Below are 24,077 nucleotides of genomic sequence, written 5' to 3' on the forward strand. Positions count from 1 at the left end.
GCCCACCCCCATGACTGCAAGAGGATTTGGGGGGACATCTAGACACAAATCACAACAGTGGGTCACAGGCTAGACACAACTGTTGGAAGTAACTTCCAGGCTCAGACCTGAAAAGGTAGAAAACTGTCACTGTCAGCCATGCCAAAGACTCAGAATAGGCACTCAGAGGGAAAAAGTGCTAGTCTGGAGTAGAAAATGTTTAGCAAGGTTGACAGATTTGGGCAGAAAATGAGCCTTTATTATAAAGTTTATTTACACAGACAGTGAAGATGGACAGAGAAAGGTGCTATCTTTCCATGTGTCTTCCCAAACAGGAAGATACAAACAAAAAAGCAGCTACATGATATAATGCAACTCAAAGGGAAGGCACCCTGTTGCCGAGATGCTAATTCTAAGCAGTAAGCATGCTAACTTGCAGCTTTACTCCAAAAGAATTTGAGATGAAGAGTCTGATACTTGAACATAACTTGGAAGATTATGGCAAACTATCCCCATTTCAGAAAGATCATGGGACATTCTAAGGTTGAGGTCAGCTATGATAAAACCTTGCCTATTATATACAAATTGTTATCAGTATTTGAAAGAGGACTAAGAATAGTGGCAGAAAGACCAGTTAAAAAGCTGCTGCATTAAAAAAAAAAGGTACTCCATGCAGGCAAGATAAGACATTGTGGCTTAAGAGTGAAAAGTAAGATAGCTTGATATGCATGCGCTTGAGTTTCATGGAACTACTATTACTTCTTATATAGCAAGGAGCACAGAAAAAAAGGGGAGAATCAAGGAAGACCTACAGGAAGATTTTTGGCTGGAGAAATCAAATGAAAAAAATTTAGGCAAAAAAATCAAGGCTTCAGAGAAAACCATAAGGATGGGATCCAGGACCAAGGAGTATTTGCCCTTGAAAGAAGAAATGATAGTGCATGTATTACATTGAGAGAACAATAGTTTCTATTTGTTTCAAAGATTCACAAAAGGCCAAGAGTTAAATTTTGAGGAGACTAGAATTCAAGTGCACTTTAAAACAAACAATAAAGTCATTATCTGACTTCAAGAATTTTAACAAAGAAACAAAGCACGCATGTGAAAGCAATCTTCTGATCTTTAGCAACATTTTTCTGCCTGGAACAGGCCTGAAAGAGACAGATAACATTTCTTGCTTTAGCTTTTGAAAAATACATAAAGTATGATTTGTTTGGTTTATGTAGTCAGGGGCAAACATATGAGGACATACATAGGAGGGCACTGTGAACTAGGAAGCTTACTGGGGCAAGCAATCATCTAAAGACAGGAAACAGTGGACATTGAAAACTTCAAAGAATGGAGAAATTTTTCTAACATGTACAGCAAAGAGGATGCCTACCCAATCTGCTGCTCCTGAAACACATAAAAACAATAAAGAGGTAGAGAAAAGACACCCCCTTTAACAAACGATACTAGGAAAAATAGACACATGTAGGATTAAACTAGATCCGTATTTCTCAGCTCATAGTAATATCAAAATGGATCAAAGATCCAGATAATAAAGCATAAGCTTTAAAACACTGGAAGATAAAATAAGCAAAACACTTGAAAATGCAGATTAAAGCAACTCTGAAAACAAGAACTCAAAAGATAACAAATGCTGGCAAGGATGTAAGAAAAGAAAATGTTCTATGGTAAATTGCTGGTAAGAATGTACAACCACTATGGATATCAATGAGACTACTCAAAAAAATAAAACTAGACATTCCGGTTCACCTAGCTATACACTCTTAGGTACTTTTTCCAAGAGTTAAAGCCATCATACTACAGTGATATTTAGACAGTCATATAAAAATTGGTAATACCTAAACTATGGGAATAGCTTTTTTTTTTTTTTTGTCTTTTTCCTTTTTATCGGTACCAGGGATCGAACTCACGACTGCCTGCTTGCAAGAAGGCAGGCGCTTATGCCGCTGAGCTAAATCCCCAGCCCCTAAAATTGACTTTCTGTAAGGTTATTTTGCCAAACTGTAGGCTAATGTAAGGGTTCTGAGCATGTTTAGGTACACTTGACTAAGCTGTGATTTTCTTTAAACATATTTTTTTTTTGTCTTTTTCTTTTTTATCGGTACCGGGGATCGAACTCACAACTGTCTCCTTGCAAGGCAGGCGCTTATGCCGCTGAGCTAAATCCCCAGCCCCGGGAATAGCTTTGATACTCATCAACAGACAGACAAATGGATAAAGAATGTGGTACATATACACACTGGAGTATTATTTAGTGGATCTTGACATTATACTGCTAAATGAAGTAAGTCAGTTTATTTGAGAAACTCAAAATATAAATAAATTGAGCAAAACAAAGGACAAACGTAGGAAATAGGAATATTTTTTCAGAGACTGGGAAAAGCTATGATAGGAAGTGAGGAACAGAGAGGATAGGCAGTAAAGGGGATCAACAGTGATCAAGATCATATTCATACATATAATTCTCCAAAAAGTACTGTATTTTACTATGCTTGCTTTTAGTAGCACATATACTAAGGGAAAAAGGTAATTATTGTATGTTGTAAATATGAATTAAAAAGTAAAAATAGAAAAAGCTCCTATTTGCAGATAACACAATTCAAAAGAGAAACTTGTCAGTTAAGCATGAAAAGTAACTCAGATATTAAAAGCAGAGAACACACACACAGTCGTTAGCTGATGTGAATTTATTATTTATTATTTATTTTTTTAGGTTTTGAGACAGGGTTTCACTATGCAATTCAGGCTGGCCTCAAACTTGCAGTGGTTCTCCTGCCTCAGCTTCCCGGGTGCTGGAGTTCTGGGATTACATGTGTGTTCCACCATGTCTGGCTGCTGATCTCAATTTACAAATGTATTACTATCCTACATCTAAGGAAGTTTTGCTCACTGGTATAAACAAGGGAGCAGCCCACTGTAACAGGCAAAACAGTTTGTGGCCTCCTTTATAACTAAGGTCTTTCATGTTTTTGAAGGGTAGTCACACACACACACACACACACACACACACACACACACACAGTCACCTTTACTTTGTTTCATAGGTATGGCCTGTAGAATACATAAGCTACTGACCTAAAAAGGGTTTAGAAGAAAACAGTAAGAGCCATACAGGAACAACATTTTCTACAACAAGGATTAAAAACATCACTTTACAGATAACTTGTCTCTTAGCCTACTCTGCCCTTGCCAAGAGTGTTATGATTATTATGGTCCTAAATATTAATTCATTTAGCAAATATCAGACCACATAAAATGATTTTCATTGTCTTTACTGTAGTATTATATGACTGAATTTTCACAGATATTTTGACTTTACACGAACACACAGAGGAAACTTGCAATAAGTAAAAATGTATCAAATTAAATCATAAAACCACATTTTTACACATATTAGGGTAATTAGCATCAGTTATTAAAAATTAAATAATTGGAACTATAAGAGCTAAGATTATAGAAATAAATTTTATTTTTAATTTTCAGAAGTATAAAAGTTATAACACTTTGAATAAATTGTTAACAGTTTAGTTGATACCTAATCTTATACAGCATGTTTTTTGTTTTTGAAAATACTTAAATATATTTGCATCCTTTAAAAGACAAACATATATTAGTATTTAGTAAGCTCTTTGAAAAACAAAATTCTAGAATATTCATGTTTATCAGGACATTTGAAGTACTGTAATAAATTTAATATAGCTGCTAGAAGAAAAAGTTAACAATTATAATCAGTGGTTCTCAACTTTTAGGGCTGAATAAAAGCTGTCACCTTTTACAATGAGAAAGCAAAAAATAATGTAACATCAAATGGAGCTAACCTGAAATCATTTAACTCTCCTGGACCCCTAGGAGACAGAGCCTGATGTAGTATCTTTACTGGCTCCTTCCATTCTCTGGCTTCCAGTCTTGCCATGTGATCTCTCCCTGTATCGTGCGCTCCCACCATGAACACCAAGCACCCAGAATGCAGAAGCAAGAGGGGGCCTTGCCAGAGCTAGCACTGTGCTTGCTGTCCAGACCTTCATCCTCCAAAACCACAAGCTAAATAAACTTCTCTTCTTTGTAAGTTTTCAAGCTTCTGGTATTTTGGTATAGTAATGAAAAACAGACTATATCTTCTAGTTTGGCAACTTAATATAAATAAAATGCAATTTCCATTTTTAAATATAAATTATACCATTTTTGAAACTGCAAATGTAATTCACATTATGAGAGAAAATAAGTTGAACAGCAAATACTACATAATTATTTTTTATGGGTAATGAGTATGACTTAAAGTTCTCATATTATTTTCAACTCAAGTAAGGACAATTAGGTCACAGGAGTCATTTCTTCATCTGAGTTACTTGACTCTCCTTTTAATTCCAACTGCCCTAAATCTTTGTCAATAGTTAAATTTTGAGCTTCCTTCTTGTGTTTCTTAGCAAATGCATCATTAGCACAAAGTCTTCTCATTTTAATGTTTGGTAATTTCTTCAGATCCAAATCCCATTCCCTAGACAAAACAAAGAGTGTAGCGTTGGCAGGAGTTGAAGTGAAAAAGGAAATTTGCAAAACTTAAGATAGCAAAAGAAACTTTTATAAATTTACAACAGATATTAAATGCACTAGAAATAATACACAACTGAACTACAAAAAAACTAATATCCCATTAAGTCTGGCTCTGTTTTTCCATGTCTACTGCATTTCTCTTTCCACTACGGCAGCAATATCTGCACCAGGAATCCAAAAATACTCAAAACTTCAAAAGCAAACAGCAAACTTCAAAAAGGAATAACAAAAAAGCTTTGTTCCCCTCCGTTATTCTCCTTGACTTGAAGAACTATCTCTACCATGCTACATGGACTTGAGACTCTCAACTGTCCATCCTTGCAAATCTACAAAAAGCACAATCAGCAAAGGTCTTCCTTTTCACACACAATGATACGCTGCAATTGAATTTCAGTAATCAAAGATTTATTTTTATAACAGAAAATATGGTTTTACAACTTTAGTAATTTCTGTAACAATTTATGCTCAAGAACTTCAGAGGCAACATGAAACTTTTGAGAACCAAAGTAACCAGCAATACTAACAGACCATGCTCATCTCTTCTCTTACTTCTGACTTTATTTGGAAGAGCCAGGACACTCTTTGTTTCAAAAATAAGGAGCATACCTTACTTTTGATTATGTCTGACTTAAATTGATTTAATTTCAATTAACAAAAGTTTTCTGATCCATTAACATGGTCTAGTTAAGACCAAAATGTCTAATAAAAAGCCCTTTCTAAAGACAGAGAATTTACGGTAATTTGAGTTTCAGTTTTTAAACCCAAATTACCATGGTCTCCTTTGCTATAGTGTATCACTGTGGAGACCACTGCAGCAAGGGCTTCTCACTGACTTAACACTCTTCCTCCCTTCCCCGCTAACCATCTCCTCCAAGACTGCGGCCCAGAAGAGCTGGGCGGGGATGCTGAGCCAGAGAGTCAGCAGCTGTTATTTTATCTCTTAAAAAAGGAAAAAGAACTGAGAAGGAATAGCAATACTAAATTAAAGTATTTTAAACAATTTAAAATAAAAACGAAGGACACACCTAATCGTTATTTCAGTATATAGGTGTTTCCAAAAAATGTAAATGTGCAAAATTCTTACATTTTCTAGTAAGATAAAAGGCTAAAAGAAACCTGATTTTTTAAAATTAAAAGACAGAATTAAACCAAAATGAATACAAATAAAGATCAGAAAACACAATCCCTTATCAAACTGTCACCATCAGTTTTCATATAGAGTAACATTCTGATTCTTACATTTCTGTAAAAACAAAAAGACTCAGAATAGTCTAAACAACTTTGATAAAGAAATAAAATTATAGCTCCAATACTCCCCAATCCCATGACTTAGCACAAAGTTACACCAATCAAGACAAAACAGCATAGATATCAAAATACACAAACAACCAAAGTACCAATATAAAGTCCCAAAATAGATACCCACATAACAGATACTTAATTTCTGGTAAAGATGCAAAAACAGTTAAGTGGAGAAAGGATTGTACCCTCAATAAATATACTGGAGCAACTGGATAAGCACATGCAAAAAACCCAAACCTTATAACACATCGAAAATTTCTTAAGGCATCCAAAAGTCAACTCAAAATGGCTCATGGTGGATTAAAATGAAAAAAAAAAAAAAAAAAAAAAAAAAAAAAAACCAAACCCTCCAATGTTCTTTCATCTCTAATGTTCTAATGTTTACAGAAAAAAAAAGCTTATGCCTCATATATTTCATATACACCTTCCAGAGAACATTAAAAGAGACACTTACCTAAAAGTTTTCAGGCTACTTGAATGTAAAATGTCTGGAATTTCTAGGAAAGAAAAATTGATAGCCATTGGCAACTTTTTCTACATTCTATCATTTTATAGTTTCTTCATTTATCATTTCAGATACAACAAGTAACTACTGACAGGAAGAATACTCAAAGGAAAAAGAAAACTGTGAAGCATTGTTATACTTAGCATAAAAAGTCTGGCAAGTAGAGTTTAAAAAGGTGACTTAAGCTATTAAAAATAAATTTTAGTACAAAATTTGTGAATAAAACAATACACAGCAGAGCACTTTATAGTTTTTCTTGGTGAAAGTAAAATTTTTCAAGCAATGCCTTACCTTGAAGTACCTAAAAAGGGCAAACAATATTTTAAAAAGTATATTATTCAAAATGTAAGAAAAAATTTAAAATAAGTATGTATTATCATGATTATCAAGTTTATCAAAAGCTAATATGCATGATCATACTACTTAAGTAAAGATCAGGTCAATGTATTAAATATCTGACACATCTGCATACTGAGTTTTCCAAGAGTGTCAAAAAATAACAGTATGAGGGATTATATATTTAAAAAGGTATAAATTAAGCACAAAACAATTTGTAAAAAGGAAACCTGATAAAATGAGTATGTTCATATTTACTCTTCTCACAATCTTATCAAACAGAATCGGTGACAGTTTGTCCACATGTTTCTATACATTTGTTAGTAAGAGCTGGCAAATCTTTCTCCAGACACCATCCTTGATTCTGGAAGAAACACTGAGGCAGAACTGGAAGAAGACTGATGAGCTACTACAGTACTAGGTCTGTCACAAATGAACATTTTACTTGAATATGCTCAGTTAATTATTGCTACAATTAATCTTGGTCTGCATTGGAAGACTTTAGGAGGAAAAGTGGGAGCTATTCTACTGTACAGTTGAGATGAAGGCAGCCTGTGCTAGGCAGATGGTAGTGGAAGTGAAAGGCATCAGATTCTAAACGTGCTCTGCTGATGGGTTTTGATGTGGACTGTGAAAGTGACTCTAGGATTTCTGATCTGAGCAGAAGTGCAAGTGCTGATAAAGCTGAAAGAAATTACAAACATGCAAGAGGAGCAAATTTTAGGAGAAAAGCAGCATTCTACTTTCTAACATAGAAGACTTGAGAGACAAGTTTGATAATTCAAGTCTCAAACACTGGGACAAGATAAGACTGACAAATTGACTTTGGACACTTGTCAACTGTTTTTAAACCTATGGGATTGAATAAGACTAATGGTAACAGTGGGTGTAAACAGAAAAAAGATACCTCAAGGATAGGGATGTAAGCCAACTAGTTTATCGAGATGAAGATGTTAGGGTTTAGACCTAAAATAATCCCCAAATCTCAGGTTTGGAAGGCAACTGGATCATGTGGGTGCTATTAAGAACCTCATTACACGTGCTTATACGAGGAAGGGAGTTATCAGGAAGGATGCCTCTCTCTCCCTGGGTCCTCCCCTTGCTCTCTGCATTCTAGCTGTCATAAAGTAGTTCTCCCCTGTGGCAGATCCTTCCTGTCGAGGAGCCAACATACCACAGACTGAAACCTCTAAAAGATGAGAGCAAAACCAAACCTGTCCTTTGAATTATGGGTGCTGGGTATTGTGACTCAGCAAAAAGCAAAGTGACTAAGGCAGAGGATTCAGCTTATAAAACTGCAGTCATTCATGGCCAGTGACTAGAAGAGGCCAGCGTTTTCCACACCAAATTAAATGTAAAGGGAAAATGAGTTGCTATCTGCACCAAACGAGTGACTGAGTTAATGCCCAGTAGAGCAACTATTTGTTTTAGCAACTTGAAGGTCATCAGGGACAAGTACTTTTGGTTGAGTGGTACACCTACAATCTACTTAAATGGGTGCCAAGTAAGTAAATACGAGGAAATGGAAGACTGCAAGCTCAAATTTATACTCTTAGGAGGTAACAGCTTGGGTGAAAAAGGATACAGAACTGGTAGCAGCTTTCTGCTACCCTCTTGTGTTATGCACTATGTCAGGCACTGTTTAAAGTCAAATGTCACTTTTGTATAATCTGACAAGTGGATATACTATATTCTTTTTTCCCCAAAACACTTCAAAATTAAAAAAAAAAATTATTAGTAACGGTTTGAAGAACGTAACAATTACATTCATTGTGGGGATTTGGAGCATGTACATTATATGTCTTCTTCATTTTACTTTCCCTCCTCCTCCCTCCATCTCTTAGATCTCATATTCAAATAACATCATCTTCCTGTTACCTACCTGCTCTTTAACTTATTTACAATTTAGGCTTCTCATATGAAAGAAATCATGCAATATCTAAACTTGTGGGTCTGATTTATTTTACTTAACATTAAGGTAGCAAAGTGCATCCATTTTCCTACAAATGATTCAATTTTTTTTTTTTTTTTTTTTTTGGAGAGGTACCAAGGATCAAACTCAAGACCTTGCACTTGCCAGGCAGGTGACAATGCTGCTGATCTAAATCCCTGGCTCAATTTGTCTTTCTTGATAGTAGAGTAGTACTCCATTCTGTATAAACACCACATCTTCTTCATCCATTCATCTGTTCTTGGACACACAGGCGACTTCAAAGATTCAGTTTTGTAAAATGTGCTACTCTAAACATGGTCATACATGTCCTACTATAATATGCCTTTAGTTCTTAGGGGAAGATACTTAGAGGGGAATATGTAAGCTAAATGCAATTGTAGTCTGAGAAATGTCCATACTGATTTCTGTATTAGTTGTACTAGTTTACATTCCCACCAACAACATAGAAGAGATCCTTTTTTACTGCAGCCTTGCAAGAATTTATTATTGATTTCTTGATAATTGCCATTCTCTCTGCAGTAAGATGGAATTTGAGTATAGTTTTGTCTTTTTCTAATGGTCAGTGGTGTTGAAAACTTTTTCATGTATTTACTAGCCAGCTGTACTTCCTCTGAAAAGTACCTATTCCTTTCAGTTGCCCATTTTTTATTGGACTTTTTTTTTATTTTGGGGACTTTAGTTTCTTTGAGTTCTTCATATTTTCTGGGTATTAGTCCTCTGTTCAAGGTGTAGCTGACAAAAATGTTTTCCCATTGTAGATTGTCTCATTTTGCTGGTTGTTTCCCTTGCTGTGAACAGGTTTTTCAATTTGATATAATCACTTGTCAATTTTTAATGTCATTTATTATATATATTTATAACATAGGTTTTTGTTCAGAAGGTCCTTGCCTATGCTTATGTCTTCAAGGGTTTTACCTATTTTATCTTCTAGCTGAATAAATATTCCCATTTTAATATTTAGATCTCTTATCCAGTTTGATTTTAGTTTGCATATAATGAGTAATATGGGTCAAGTTTCAAGCTCCAATTATCTTTTTGCAACAATTTTCAGGAGCAATGGGGACTCTGCAAGCTGGACACTGGGTATTATTCTTCAACCATAAGTCAATACAAACAGAGCACAATACATGGTTGTTGATGCTTATGATAGGTTGCACCCCTTCCCCAAGCAAATGTGGCACGTGATGGGCAGAGTGTGAGAAAATGTCACCTTCTGCATGGTCCAAGCCACAGCAGCATTTAGAATCCCGCTGAGGTGCAAGTCCCACCATCTATATTTTATTCTCCGATTGAAGAAAGCAAGCCTTGGATCTTTTTTTTTGTCTTCTTGAGACAGAGTCTCACTATGTCATTCAGGCTGGTCTTGAACTTGCAAACAATTCCTGCCTCATCTTCCTGAGTGCTGAGATTATAGAAGTGTGCCAGCACGCCCAGCTTTTTTTTGGTGTGTGTGTGTGTGGGGGGGGGATATCTTGTTATATAACCTGCCTTCAGTTATACAGGAAGCTCTCTGTTGCTTTTACAGTTAAGAAACTTACATCTCAGGAATGAAAAGCAACTGCCATCCATTTTTGTAATTTTTAGTATGACCACCGAATATTTTCATGAGGTCCTATACATTCACATTGCTTTTAATAAAACTTGAAGAAACTTAGTCTTGCTTCTAAATACTTTCTTTAGTCTATTTGCCAAGCAAACCTCCACGACACAATTGCCCAAATAAGCCAGGCAAGCACCATGAATGAAGGAAGGGATAAGTCCCTGAGAAACTCAGGGATATAAGAGATTATGCTGCCAGGTCATCTTTTTTAAGGTACACAAGAAATCTGCAGTTTTCAGTTAAAACCACTGGGCTACTTTCTTTTTAATGACAATTAGTAAACTAAGTGAATGCTATGTGCAAGTCATGCAGGTTTGGGTGTCTACCTGTTTTGGGGTAAGCCTTGGTATCTTTTCTTACTAAATGATTTTCTTCAGATGACACTGCCAAACTAACAAACTTATTTTTAGGTATTAACTCAACATGCTACAATGCTACAAAATAATTTTGATTTGAATAGTTTTGCAAAAATGACTATTAGTGTAACAAAGTAGAGCAAGAATTACAAACCGACAAAGACATAGTACGTCCTCTAAATAAACAGATATGGTTAAAGGTTAGTAAGTAAAAACCACATAGTACAGCAAATTAGGAACATGCTGGAAAGTAAAATATTACATCCTATGAGAAAAGTATGTCACTGCTTCAAGACAGTTATGTTGGGAATGTAGGGGGGGAAATGAATGCAAGTTGGGAAAAGAAATCAAAAAAGGAAAATCAAGCTAAATGAACAGATGATTAAACCTTTGATATGAAAAGCACAGAGCACACACCAAGACCGTAGCCTTCGTACTGCTGGCGCTCACGCTCTATTGTCTGCTTGATGAACATCTCCCGGGAATGGTGTCGCCTTCCCTGCCTGTCCTTGATACTGTTAAGTAACTCAATCTGCTCCAGCTCACTGCTGAACCGATTTAAGTACCTGCAATGGATGAAAAAGGATCTGAATTACGTATTGTTGGTTAACTCCCAGTCTTTGTCCTTTAAGTTTTTATATTTCCAGCACTCCTCATGCCCGTACCTCTTACCACCTTCCCTGGAGAACCTATCGACCTATAGCACCTACTGGACTTGTCCTTTTATTTACATGTCCCCTAGTGGTTTCATCAACCTATCCCACCTCTCAGGCCGCCTACCTCAGGAGAAAAAGTGAACATTTATCTAGCAGACAACTGAAGTATACAGGCTTGCTCCATGACTCCTCTCTCACTTTTACTCTACATGTAAGTTTTCACTAAAGAGACTTTATTTCTCTTCATACTGCTCCTAACTTCTTTGCGTGGACTGTTATGGAAGTCTCTCAGTTTCCTGGCCAGGGCCCTAACTCCTCAGTACATTTTCTTTATTCTCAAAACCGTGACATTCCTGAAATTTAAATATGCTCATCTTAGGTGACTGGTATTCTCTCACCCTTCCCAATGTCCTGGGGTAAGATCCAACTCTCACACTGATACCTAGGATCTTTCCATAAGCCAGCTGTCTCTTCCTGTACCTGCCACACTTCCTCCCTGAACTTGCTATGCAGGCATGGTAAACATCTGGCAGGTCACTACACAGCATCTTTGTTCTCACTCTGAGTCTTTTCGACACTGTTCTCTCATGCCAGTAACTCTTCAAATGACCTTGCCTAGATCTGCTAAGCCCTACCTGTGAGTGCAAGTATAAATGGCACTTCTCTAGGAAGTCTTTCCTGATCCCAAAAAACTGAGTTAACTGCCACCCTCAGGCGCACAAAGATTATAAACCCATTACTGTTGTCAAGCCAGGGTATGAACTTAAAATTTTTCTGAAAAGACAGCATATTTGCTGCTCTACAAATATGGATTAGAACTTTAAATATTTCCCAAGAACCAGACTAAAAAATTCCCTTTTCTGATCCTTTGCTTAGAATATGCCCACTGTTTACCTTTCAACTAACTGACAAGCATCTTTCCTTGAATATCTCACTTTTTGGGGATCCAGCTCATTTTGAAACCACTGCAGTTTTTCACCTATAAACAAGTACCAAAATAGTTCAGAATCATAAGTCATTCTTTAGCCAAAGAGATAATTACTTTAATTCTCAACATCAAATGTGCTTGCAACACAACCAAAATTTACTTCAATGTTAAATATAAATCTTGAATGAATGAAAAAGTAATCTGTTCAGGGCCACAATATTAAATACACTAAGCATAAAATCACTGGTTAATACTATGCAAAGAGAAATCATTAACAGTAAAGACAATGCATCCTATGATCAAAGCTGACTACAAAGGATCATTTTCAGTTGAACTTCTCAATATTACAGATAAAAAAATGGCCCTATTCAGCATAAACATATCTTGCTTAGAATTACTGTATTATTACCTAATGAAGGATTTGAGACAAAGCTTCAAATATCTTTGGTTTTAATAATAAGACCTAATTGTTACTATTTTTGAATCTCAGCCTTAACACTAGGAATCTTAACGTTAACACTACAAATCCTTAGTACTATTTAGTCTCAAAAATTTAATAATTTATTTCATTGATGTTTTAATCAAGTCTGATAAAAAAATTACCTTGATGAAAAGAATATTTTACTGGGATACTTAATAGGAAATTTTTAACAGGCAAAAATTCACTATACTAGAATTTTAAATATGCAAACCCACTTACTAATAAGGTTGAGACGTAAGGCCTTTTCATGCTTCAATCTTGGAAGAAAATTTGCATATATGTTAGGAAATTTCCAAAATAATTTTTAGAAATCTGTCAAAAACAACAAAAAGAAAAACTGCCCAAAGAACTTAAATTCAAACATCTTTTTTTTTATACTTAGAAAGTTAATTGTAAAAACACAAATACCTGGAACACTATGCATTTCTTTCAAATAACTAGATCAAAACGTTATTAGAACACTTTTTATACTGTTCAATAATGAATGAAACAGAACAAACCAATTTTGAAAATTCAAATGAAATCTGATTAGATTACAAATGTACAAAAAGGTTCTGTAATATGCAGAATATTTATGCACAAGAGAGTAAGGAATGTTCTGGAAAACACAGTGCTGCCACCAAAACCAAAATGTACTACTGTCATGTTTTAAAGTTCAAGACACAAAGTACGATGATTTTTCATGAATTTGAAAATTACAACAAAGAAAACCTTGGTTACTGTCAGAAGTACTGTAGGTAACCTGTCTCCTATGGCTGATATTCTACATACTTGTTAATTCAAGAGCTCACTGGATAGCTACTCTTCACCCACCTTTAGCCTAGGCCCTGGGAATACAGCAATGAACAAACCTCCAGCACCTCTGGTCTAACAAAGTATAACATCCAGACCTGAAGTCTGACAACAGCTGAGAGAGAACAAAGCCTACCTTTCTCTCTCTAAGGAAGGTCGAAGGTCGGCAAAGGATGCAGTCCCAGGTAACACACTCAACACAGCCCGGAAGATCCAGAACCTGAGGAAGCCACTTACATGCTCTCAGTACTCCAGAGCCAGAACTGTTTTTGTTCTAAGCTAACGAACTATAGTAGAATTTCTTATGAATCAACAATGTCTGTCAACTGCTATTTATTTCTAAAAATCTGAAGTTCACATTAAGTCTTACTGGTATCTTTTATATCAACTTATATTCAGCTGTTCTAGCTGTCTGGGTGTGCTGTCACCAGAGGTCTTTCGAAAATATGCAAGTCCACATTTCTGTCTTACTAGAAGTACTGCTCCACAGCAGAGTCAACTGCGTATTACGATGTTACTTGTGACCACACTTCCATTTAAAGTGTAATTCATGATTGCAGACGCTGCTACTCAAAAAACTGATTGCTACTACCAGACTAAACCTATGGTTTCATAGCCATAAAATGTTAAGACACAACTAAAACTGTATTTAGTTCTGATACCATGACTTTTGTTACACTGGTGTCTTCTTTAAAAATAAACAGATTTTTAAAAAAAGAAAAGAAAGAAAAAAAGGAAGCCCTGCTGGTTTAGAACACTGCCCAAGCAGAAAAACCGTGATGCCTTTTAGCTCCCTCCTATTAAAATAGAAACTGACCAATAACAGAACTTCCTTAGAGCAAGTTATATGAGATTAGCATGCTGTTCTGGCTTTTCTCTTCCATAATTTTTCTATAATGCAGACTCTACATTAGCAATATAAAGGGACTCTGAATATAACTGATAACATACAAACATTCTAGGTCCAATGTCACAAATAATAACCACGACCCAAAGCAGGCTTGCTTGTAGAATTCTTCTCCTTTCTAACCTCTGCCTGGTAGAAACCTTCAGGGCTTTTAAGCTGCCTTCTGTTCCTAGGTTACTCATTAGGTGATATAATCCAGTCCCAAGGCTTGAAATCTGACACAGATAAGACAGCTCCCTAATTTCTGACATCCTTGACTTACTCTCTGAATGGGAGAGGACATAACCTATTGTCATTCTGTACCTCATCTTCTATGGAAAACAGGCACTTTGTAGGCCCAGTATGTATCAACACAGCTGATTCCTCACATCTCTCTGCTCACTGTAACTTCTTGAGAAGCCTCCCAAGCTATCCTAATAGGACTTCTCCCGCTCTCCCCATTCCATAATCCCTACTAATCTTTCTTCACTGTCCTTATCACAATGCTTTTAAATTACTCATCTGGTTTAGGTAAGCTCTATAAAAGCAGAGTCCTTGTTCAGTTTTTCCTTATTACCAAGAATACACTCCAGTAATATTTGCTAAAGAAAGAGAGCAAAGAAAGTTTAAGTATACCGTTTGAAGGATAAATGTATTTAAGGGCTTTTTATCAATACATCATGCAAAGTGGCAAAAAAATACTTACCTTTCCTTCTTTTCTAGTTTGTGGGCATGTCTCGCAATCTGAGCAGCTTTTCTACTGTATGGATGGATGATTTTTTTTTCTTGTCCTGGGCTTCTACCCATGAGTTCTTTAGGCTAAAATATAACATATATAATTGATACATTAAATGACTAGTCACAAAATTTTCTTTAGAAATAAATTTTAAGAGCAGTATTACAATAGAAACACAGTGAACCATAAATACTAACACAATAAAGACACGGACAGAGTTAACAAATTCAAGTCTTCAACTGTTTCATCTTCCAAGTAGGTACAGAAAAGACTCAGCTGGAAATTTACATTACAGTTAAAAAAATTAAGGGAGCAGAGAAACATAAACTATTGCTCAGAGTATGACTACAGAAGTTGTACATCGAAGACAATGGGCAGTCAATAAGCAAGGTCAAAGCTGGTCTGTGGAATTTAGGAGCAAAAAAGAAATAACAGAACCCATCTCAAAATCAACATATCCAAATGGAAACAAAATATTTTCCGACTCAAGTCCTAAAGAAGGAACCAGGTCATAATTCATTCAGGCTTCCAAACTAGATATCTCAATCTTTTTTTATTATTATTTCTTCATAATTATCTATCTTGTCCCACCTATTTTATTTCACAATCAGCTGGCTCTCTGCAATGGAAATCTCAGGTATTAACGACTGAACCTAGATAAAGTTTAGCTCTTGCCAGTTAAAAGTAGGGATTGGAGGCTCTGTATGCCAAGATCCTTATGGATCCAGGGTCCTTCAATATCTTGTTAGGCTACAGCCTCCAATGTAGTGTGATATGACCTAATAACAGGTCTATCCTCGAGCCAGTGAGACGCAGAAAAGAAAACATCAGAAGGCAAACTCCTTCCCTTTAAAAAAGAGTATTACCTGGGAAGCTACAGATTCTTTTGCTCACATCACACTGACCAAAATTTAGTCACAGTATTTATAAAGAAATGAATACATATAATAATACTTAATCTCTGAAAAAGAAAAAACATGATTATAGGAAAAGGCAACTAAGAATATACAAGGCACAGCTACCTAACCCTCAAAAAGGCCAAGTGTCTATTGAATCATCTCTTCAAAATTACTGTCATTTCTCCAGCATTATTTCTCATACTCTTCCACAAAAGATCCTTCACTATTCTTACTGAAATTCACTGTGCCATTTCTAGCTTTTAAGTTTTTTATTCACTTATTTTTTGAAACAGGGATTTATGTAGTTCAGGCTCACCCTGAACTTACTATGTAGCTCAGGTTGGCCTTGAACTCACAGGGATCCTCCTGGCTCAGCTTTCTGAGTGCTAGGATTACAAGTGGGGTCACCACACCCAGCCTAACTTCTTGAGACTGCCACTTCTGGGTACTTTAGCTGGCAAAATCCTTTCCATCTGTTGTCCTTTGATGCAAAGCAGCTCAAATTCACTTTCTTTTTAAAGGTCTCTAGGTAGAATTAAAATGACCATCAATTCCTCATTGATATAGGCATTCCTTCAAAAATATTCACCAAACACTCTGCTCACTACTTGAACCTTTGAGTGTGCAATAGAACTACTAACTCACCCTTAATGAATGACATTCGGTAATGTGAGTTCCAAAATTAGGTTATGGGAACCAGACTTCTACCTCCCTCACTCTCTTTCTCACTTGGTTCCTCTGATGGAAACCAGGCATCCCTAGGAAGCTGCTCTCTGGAGATGCCCATGTGATACATATCTGAGCGACAGCTTCCAGTCAAGACTCAATAAAGAACTGAGGCTCTTGGTCTAGCCATCCAGGAAGAGCTACTCCAACTTGTAAGTGAACTTGGAAATGTCCTCCAATGTGTACCTTGGGACTAGAGAGACAGCTAGACTGAGAAACCTTGTCACTGAGTACAGGTACACCATGACTCACAGGCTTGTGAGTGGCCCTGACTCACAGAACTGAGATAGCAAATGCTAAGTTGCTCAGTTTTAGGATAACTTGTTACACAAGAATGCATAGGTAACTAACTAATGCAAGACCAAGAAAACAAAAGCAAAGGTAAAAAGTTATCTTGATCCTACACATCATAACAAGTAAACTGCTTTAAAACAATGAAAAAGTTCACAAAATGCTAAGGGAAAAAGAAAAATTACTGGAAGAAGCTAAGACTTAACTGAAGTTTTATAGTTACGTGGTTTCAGCAATATATCTAAGTCTACAAAAAACGTCTTTAAAGACTATAAAAATCCTTCACTAGAAATAGTCTGACACGCTTTGTGTGTGAAACTGTCCTCAACTTTGGAAAAGTTCAGATAAAGAGCTTTCAAGACTTAAGACAAAGCAAGTACAAAGAAACTGTACTTATATTTTGATTCAATTGGTGTTTATGATTCCTTGTAATTTATTTATGAAAAGGTTGCTCCAAGAAAGGATATTTATAATGAAACACAGAAATATGTATAGTAACATTTACCATACATAAAATATTTTCGTATTTTCTCAGTACGATCCATGAAAATTTAAAAAAAATGCTTCAACAAGGAAAAACAAGTACAACCCTCTCAACAAATGTTCATTTACTAAGCAGTAAAATTTTATCTCAAATCTACAAATTAACTACTCCTACAGAAAATCAGTTTTATCGTGTTTGTCTAGCATAGAAATTATATAAACAAGTGGATAGATTACATAGTGATATTATACCACCACATATACTGACTAATATTGGATTTTTAAAGAAGTCTCAAGTTTCTTAGATACTAGGATATTTCACTTGTAAGTGAACTTACACAACTCCAAAAGTATTTTACCACGTAGAATAATCACTGTATTTTACCACATAGAATAATCACTGCTTCCCAAGCCAGAGTCAGAGCACTGAATACACAGGATACTACTAACAAAATAAAACTTTAAAATTTTCTATTCGGTAGCAAAATAAGCATTTGATAGTAATTTACCCTTTAGATCATAGAAGTTAGTTGTACTTTTTTTGTGGGCTAACAGTTTCAGATCAAATATTTCAATAACTCAAAAATGTAAAAATAAAAAGTAGGGCTGGGGATTTAGCTCGGTGGCATAAGTACCTACCTGCCTGGCAAGCACGAGGTTGTGAGTTCGATCCCTGGTACCACAAATAAATAAATAAATGAAATAAAAAGCATATGAATCTCTTAAAAATTTGGTGTCACTCTATTTCATTTAAGTTCCAGATAATTCCATTAAAAAATGAAATTTGGATTATGGAAACAAAAAGATATTCTTAGTTTAAATCAATCTCAGAATAAAGATACCTCTAAATAATAAACCATAAAAATATACAATTCCAGATAGAACCTATTAAGTCAAATATTAAATTATAAGAACAAGTATTTGTGACAAACACTGCTTCCCTTAACATAAAAATGTTTTAAGATTAGTGAGATCAGCAAACTAAAATAAAAATTAGAATACATCCAAGTTAGAGAAAGAGTAAAAAACATTTGGTTGAAAAGGTGTATGTTTTAAAAGAAATGTAAATTAAAACTTCAATGAAGTAAATTAATATAAAACTACCAAGACAAAATGGGTTTGGTTTTGTTTTGTTTGATTTTGTTCTATTCGATGGCATCAGTAGCTATTTCAAAGACAGCTTGTGGATGTGCATGTACTCCTTTTTACATGGGCCTGATATAGGATTTAATTGTGCTTTTTTTTCTTCCCTCACTAGTTGGATTGTAGCCATTTTGGATTTACTGTTGTTTTATTTTGAAATCCTTTATTGCATTTATTATTTTGTTTTTATTGATTCTGTTCTGTTTGGTATTCTTGGCTATTTTGAAGACATCAAAAGACATTACGATAACCTATAGTTGACTTCCTATTGTTTTGAAGTCCTGTATCTCTTACACTGGTTTGTTTTGACTGGCTTTACTCTGTTTTATTTTGCTTTGTTTTATTCTCTTCAAAATAAAATAAAAACCACTGCACTCGCGAGTCTAGGACTCATAATCAATGGTACACAAAACGGCGGTCTTCTAAAAAGCAGTTTGAAGAGTCTGTCAAGGTAAGGTTGACATGTTCTTTGACCAAGGAATCTTACTTCCATTTATTTATTCTATAGAAACATTTGCACACCTACTTAAGAAAAAAGTGATGAATGCAGCAGCAGTACAGTGTTTAGAGTAGCAAATGAACTGAAAGTTGAAATGTCTATCTCAGATCTGGCTAAATAATTTCAGTAAAAGCAAACAGAACTGTAATTTTTTTTTAAAAAAAGTTAAGTATCATCAGGCATGGTGCCACATGCTTGCAATCCCAGCACTCCAGGACACTAAGGTAGAAGGATCCAAGTTCAAATCCAGCCTGGGAAACTCATGACCCTGTCTCAAAAAATTTAAAAAGGTAGAGCTGAAGGAGCCAAGACTCAAGAATTGAGATGGACTCTAGAAACTGGGGGGAAAAAATCATAGAAACAGATCCTTCATTACAGCCCCTTATAGGAAGATAGCTCTGGAAATACTTGGCTTTTATCTCAGTAAGACTCTTTGGATTTTAGACCTACAGAAATGTAAAAAAAAGAAAACTACAGTTTTAAGTCACTAAGTTTATATTAATATTTTATAGAATTAAGGCAAATCAATATTTTTCACAGATAATCATTTTCTCTTGTTTTAAATCACATACACGTAATATTATTCCAAAGAGGGCACAAGATACAGTTCCAAGTATATATATATATATATATATATATATATATATATATATATGCACATATATGTTTTACTAACTTATAGGAGAAAGTCTTCATCAGTAGAAAATCCAATTGAAATTTTTTTTAAAATTTACTGCTATACATAACAGTTCCTGTTACGGAATTCGTACACAGTCATTTAAGGTTAATCACAAGTAAGGTGTATAAATTTGATAAATTAAGAGAAAATTGACACATTTTTAATGATATATGAACCAGCTAATAAGGGAAGAAAACAAAGCACAATTAAATCTTGTGATAACTGCTCAACGTAAAAAGTACATGTATATCCACAAGTGTCTAGTAGCAGCATAAGACACGAACCAAACCGAAAAATACTAAAACACTTTTTAAAGCAGAACAATAAAACGTCGAGTGAGATAAACTAATTTGACAAGATTTTTTCATGTGGTTGAATTAAATATTAATAACAGAAAAAGATGTGAAATTGCTGAGCTCCAGGAAAGATTCACCATATGAGAACATAAAACGAAAGAGAACAATCAGAAGCAGTACCCTGCTACTTTACTTCAATTGACACTGGCAATAACAATACCATCGTTTACTAAGTGTTTGGATTGGGCAGAGTACTTCGTATATTTAATTTTCACAATTTTATACGTAGTACTAAACAGACTAGAGAGCAAGCAAGTCATTCTGCCAACATCAGAGGTGAGGCCACATCCTCAAGGGCAGTCAAAGCGGGTGCAGCAGAACTAATAGCACTGCTGTATCAAAAACAAAACAACAACAAATAACAACCCCGGGCCAGAAATATGCCAGTGAAAATTCATCTATATGTCCATCATTTTTATATGCCATTATGCCAATGCAACATATTTTTACTATAAAGCCAGGCAAAAATGAAGCTCTCATAGTCAAGGACAACTACAGTAGCATGCCACATACACTCCAATACACGTTCACTGAAAATGAAAAGAAAATCCGGTGATAAAGAGCTAGAAACCACACAAGCATGGTGATAAGACTGAATTTACACAAATGTACAGAATCTAAATCAGGGCTGCAAGCAGACAAGACAAAAATAAAGGGCATACATACAACAAAAAGGTAAACAGCAAAAGAGAAAAAAAAAAAAAAAAGGACAAAAAATTTTGTGACCAGAGTATCGTAACTTTTTACTAGACTGTAAATTTATTTTGTTTATTTTAAAAACACAGCAGGGTAGTGAGTATTCATTATTCTTCAGTAGATACACAACATATTCCCGTTCAAGAATGATTCTTAGGAACACAAGTGGAAAAAACAAGAAGACACAGTTTTGTGATACAAACTACTCACTGTAAAGAAAAAGGAATTATAAACGCAACACAGTTTTAAATTCTGCTCACTTAAGGTTACAGATTCAAGGTTTTCAAAGACCATATCACGTTTTATTTTCTAAACTACATAACATTTCTTACACTACTAATCTCTACACTTAAAGAGTGTTTCAGAAGCACTTTTCTATCTACTCCATTTTTTAAGAGAAACGTCTCCAAACTCTGGCGGGAACTGGGGCGGCCGCGGACCACCGAAGGGAAGGTGGAGGCGGCGGAGCCCAGGCAGACCCAACCTGCAAAGGGGAACAGGGGTACGGAGCTGCTCCCCGAACTTCCGCCAACTTCTCAGTGAGGTGAGAGGAGGCACAGCCCCGCGACCGCGACGGAGCGCTGGGCCCGGACCCGCAGCCACTCCGACCCGCAGCCACTCCGAGCCGCAGCCACTCCGAGCCGCAGCCACTCCGACCCGCAGGGCCGAGCGCGCTCCCGGCTCTTCTCCTCGCCCAGGTTTCGAATCTCTCACCCTCGCACCCCTGAGCAACCTAGCGGCCGGGGAGGCGGGAAAGTGCCTACCATGCTGACGTCCTGGAGGCCACGGAGGATCTCCGCACTTCAGACCCCACAAACTCAAAACCAGGAGCAACGACTCTCCCGCCTCACTCCAAGCGAGCACACGTGGAACTACAGACGCCGAGTGGCCCCGACCGGAAGGGGAGGGGCGAGTGCGCCGCGTAATACATCCCCGGAAACTGAGACCTCGTCTTTCTGGTCCGAGCAGAATTTTGAAGCAGGTAGTCAGTAGTACCTGGTGCTGCTAGAGCCCTGGGCGGGAGCTTTTAGTTCTGCTCCTGGACACGCCTTGCTCCAGACAAGTCACATTTGGACGTGAATCTCGAACATCCTCCTTCAGACACATTTTTAGCGCTAGCAACCCCTTCAGACTATAGGTTCTCTCTCTCTCTCATTGGCTCTCGCCCTGCAAGGGCTGGACCCAAAAGGGACCTGGCTGGGAGATGCCCTAGCCCTGATGCTCCTGCAGTTGGCCTTCCCTCTACTGTCTTACCTTGGGCAAGGCTTTTCCTCAACTGGTGTTAGTTTCTTTATCCAAATGTGGCCCCTTCCTCACAGTCAAGATCCGTTCCAACCCAGTTTTCTGCTTCTGCACAGTATGTTAAAATTCCAGGGCCAGTAATTTTGTTCAGTAAATATTACGAAACGTCAAATATATGCTTGACAATGAAGGCACCCTGGCAATATTCATCCGGTCACTCATATTCCAGGGAAGCAAGCAAAAGTAAATCAATAAATATTTCAAGTAGTATAAGGACTGAATAAAATAAGGCTGGTAAGGTGAACAGGAAAGCTGTTTTACACGTGGTGGTCTCAACTCTGAGAAATGATATATTTCTGAATAAGAAAAAACTAGACATGGGTAGAAGCACTAAGCAGAGTGAAGTTAGGTATTTCTGGACATGTGTGCAGGTATATGAGTTTAATTAACAAATATATTCACTTTGAAAAACATTCAAATTGTAAAAAGAGTGTGTAATCAGTAGATTCTTGAGTTTAGAAACTTGCATTTTTACATAGCCTTACATAGCCTTTTAAGTGTGTAAATTTACACAAAGCAAGTCATCATTGCAAATACATTTTGTGGTGACAGTACTCTGGCTCCTGAGGACTCTGAATGGACCAGAATGTTTAGACTCCATACTCTAACCACTTCTCGTGAAACCAACTTTAAACTACCCTAACTCATCCCAAAGTCTGACCAGTGAAGTCAGCCTATGGCATGTTGCTAAAAATCTGTGAAGCACTAAATCCTCTTTGTGGCTGATTTGACTGTGTTGGTAATTACTTTTTGTCACTGAATGTAGCTTGAAGAAGTCCTTCCAAGGAAGAATGGGAACCTCAACCCACCCCCCCATAAATAGGGCCCTCCAATTTTGTCAAGCAGAAGAATTTCAGTACATATCCCCGAGAGGACAGTTATATTTATTAAGCAGAATCACAGGAGTATATACTCAGAAGGGAGTGCAAGTATCCAAGGATGAGGTGAATATGGTCTGGAAATCGAGATATTTATTTGCTCTTGGGGCTGTCTTCAGGACAGTTGATCAGAGATGTGTATGCTGAGAGTTCCGTGAGGTTACCCAACGGTGGGGCTTGGTTAGAAAATGATTTGCTTATATTTCCAGTTCAGAGATATTACACATAATTAATAGTGCTATTTCCTTGAAGGTAGAAGTCTGTGGAATTTGTGAATCAGGAGAAAACCACAGTGCACTTTATAGGAGAAAGGGATGGACCTAACTTACAGATTTATTGTATTTTTTAAGACCCTACGAGTTTAGGAGTGAATATCTTAGAAAAGAAATACAAGTGTAGGAGTAAAATAGGTATTCCAGTCTTGATTTTATTTTTAAAGTAAAATTTCAAAGTTACAATTGCCCTGTCTCCTTTCTACCTATCTTTATTTTTTATCCTACTTCATCTTGATCACAAAATTCCTTCCTACTTCTACCTATTCTGAAAGAGGAAAAGTACTTAGAGAAATAATTTCCTGTACATTAACAAATATACAGTACTATATACGTGTGCACAGCTGTGCGTTATGTGTTTGGGTATGTGTGTGCTGAATGTGTGTAAGGGTTAAGTGCTGATTAATGTTAGATATCGACATAATGATACATACATATTTTTAGAAAACAATTGAAACAATGGAAACAGTGTATAATTTTATAGACTACACACAAAGAAAATAAAATACATAGGATGAAAAATAAATAATTCAAACCAAGGAGGTAACAGAAAAAAGGTGAAACATGAAACAGAGTAAATAAGGGGCAAAGAATAGCACTTTTAAATTCCTGAAATAGTAATGGACTAAAAGCTCCTAATTTAAAATTATATATACATAGCTAGTGCTAGTGGCATATATCTGTCATCCCAGCATTCTGGGAAGCTGAGGCAAAAGAAGCATAAATTCGAGCTCAACCTGGATAATTTACCAACTTAGGAAGTCCTTGTCTCACAATAAAAA

At 36.2% G+C, this 24,077-nt stretch overlaps 1 protein-coding gene across 1 annotated transcript; it reads right to left on the minus strand.

Annotated features, from left to right (window-relative positions):
- Window positions 1-3,434: 3,434 nt before the first annotated feature.
- On the minus strand, window positions 3,435-21,776 carry Tma16 (translation machinery associated 16 homolog). The gene is made up of 7 exons (XM_003479648.5): window positions 21,608-21,776; window positions 15,042-15,154; window positions 12,877-12,914; window positions 12,143-12,227; window positions 11,010-11,158; window positions 6,296-6,338; window positions 3,435-4,483 (listed from the first exon to the last, which is right to left on the minus strand). Exons 1-7 carry the CDS (start codon window positions 21,608-21,610, stop codon window positions 4,300-4,302), a joined length of 615 nt encoding a protein of 204 aa, XP_003479696.2. The 5' UTR covers window positions 21,611-21,776; the 3' UTR covers window positions 3,435-4,299.
- Between the last annotated feature and the right edge of the window lie 2,301 nt (window positions 21,777-24,077).

This window comes from Cavia porcellus, unplaced genomic scaffold (genome assembly GCF_034190915.1).
Source record: "Cavia porcellus strain 051 isolate PalLab524CR breed Dunkin Hartley unplaced genomic scaffold, mCavPor4.1 scaffold_24, whole genome shotgun sequence".
Lineage (NCBI taxonomy): Eukaryota > Metazoa > Chordata > Mammalia > Rodentia > Caviidae > Cavia > Cavia porcellus.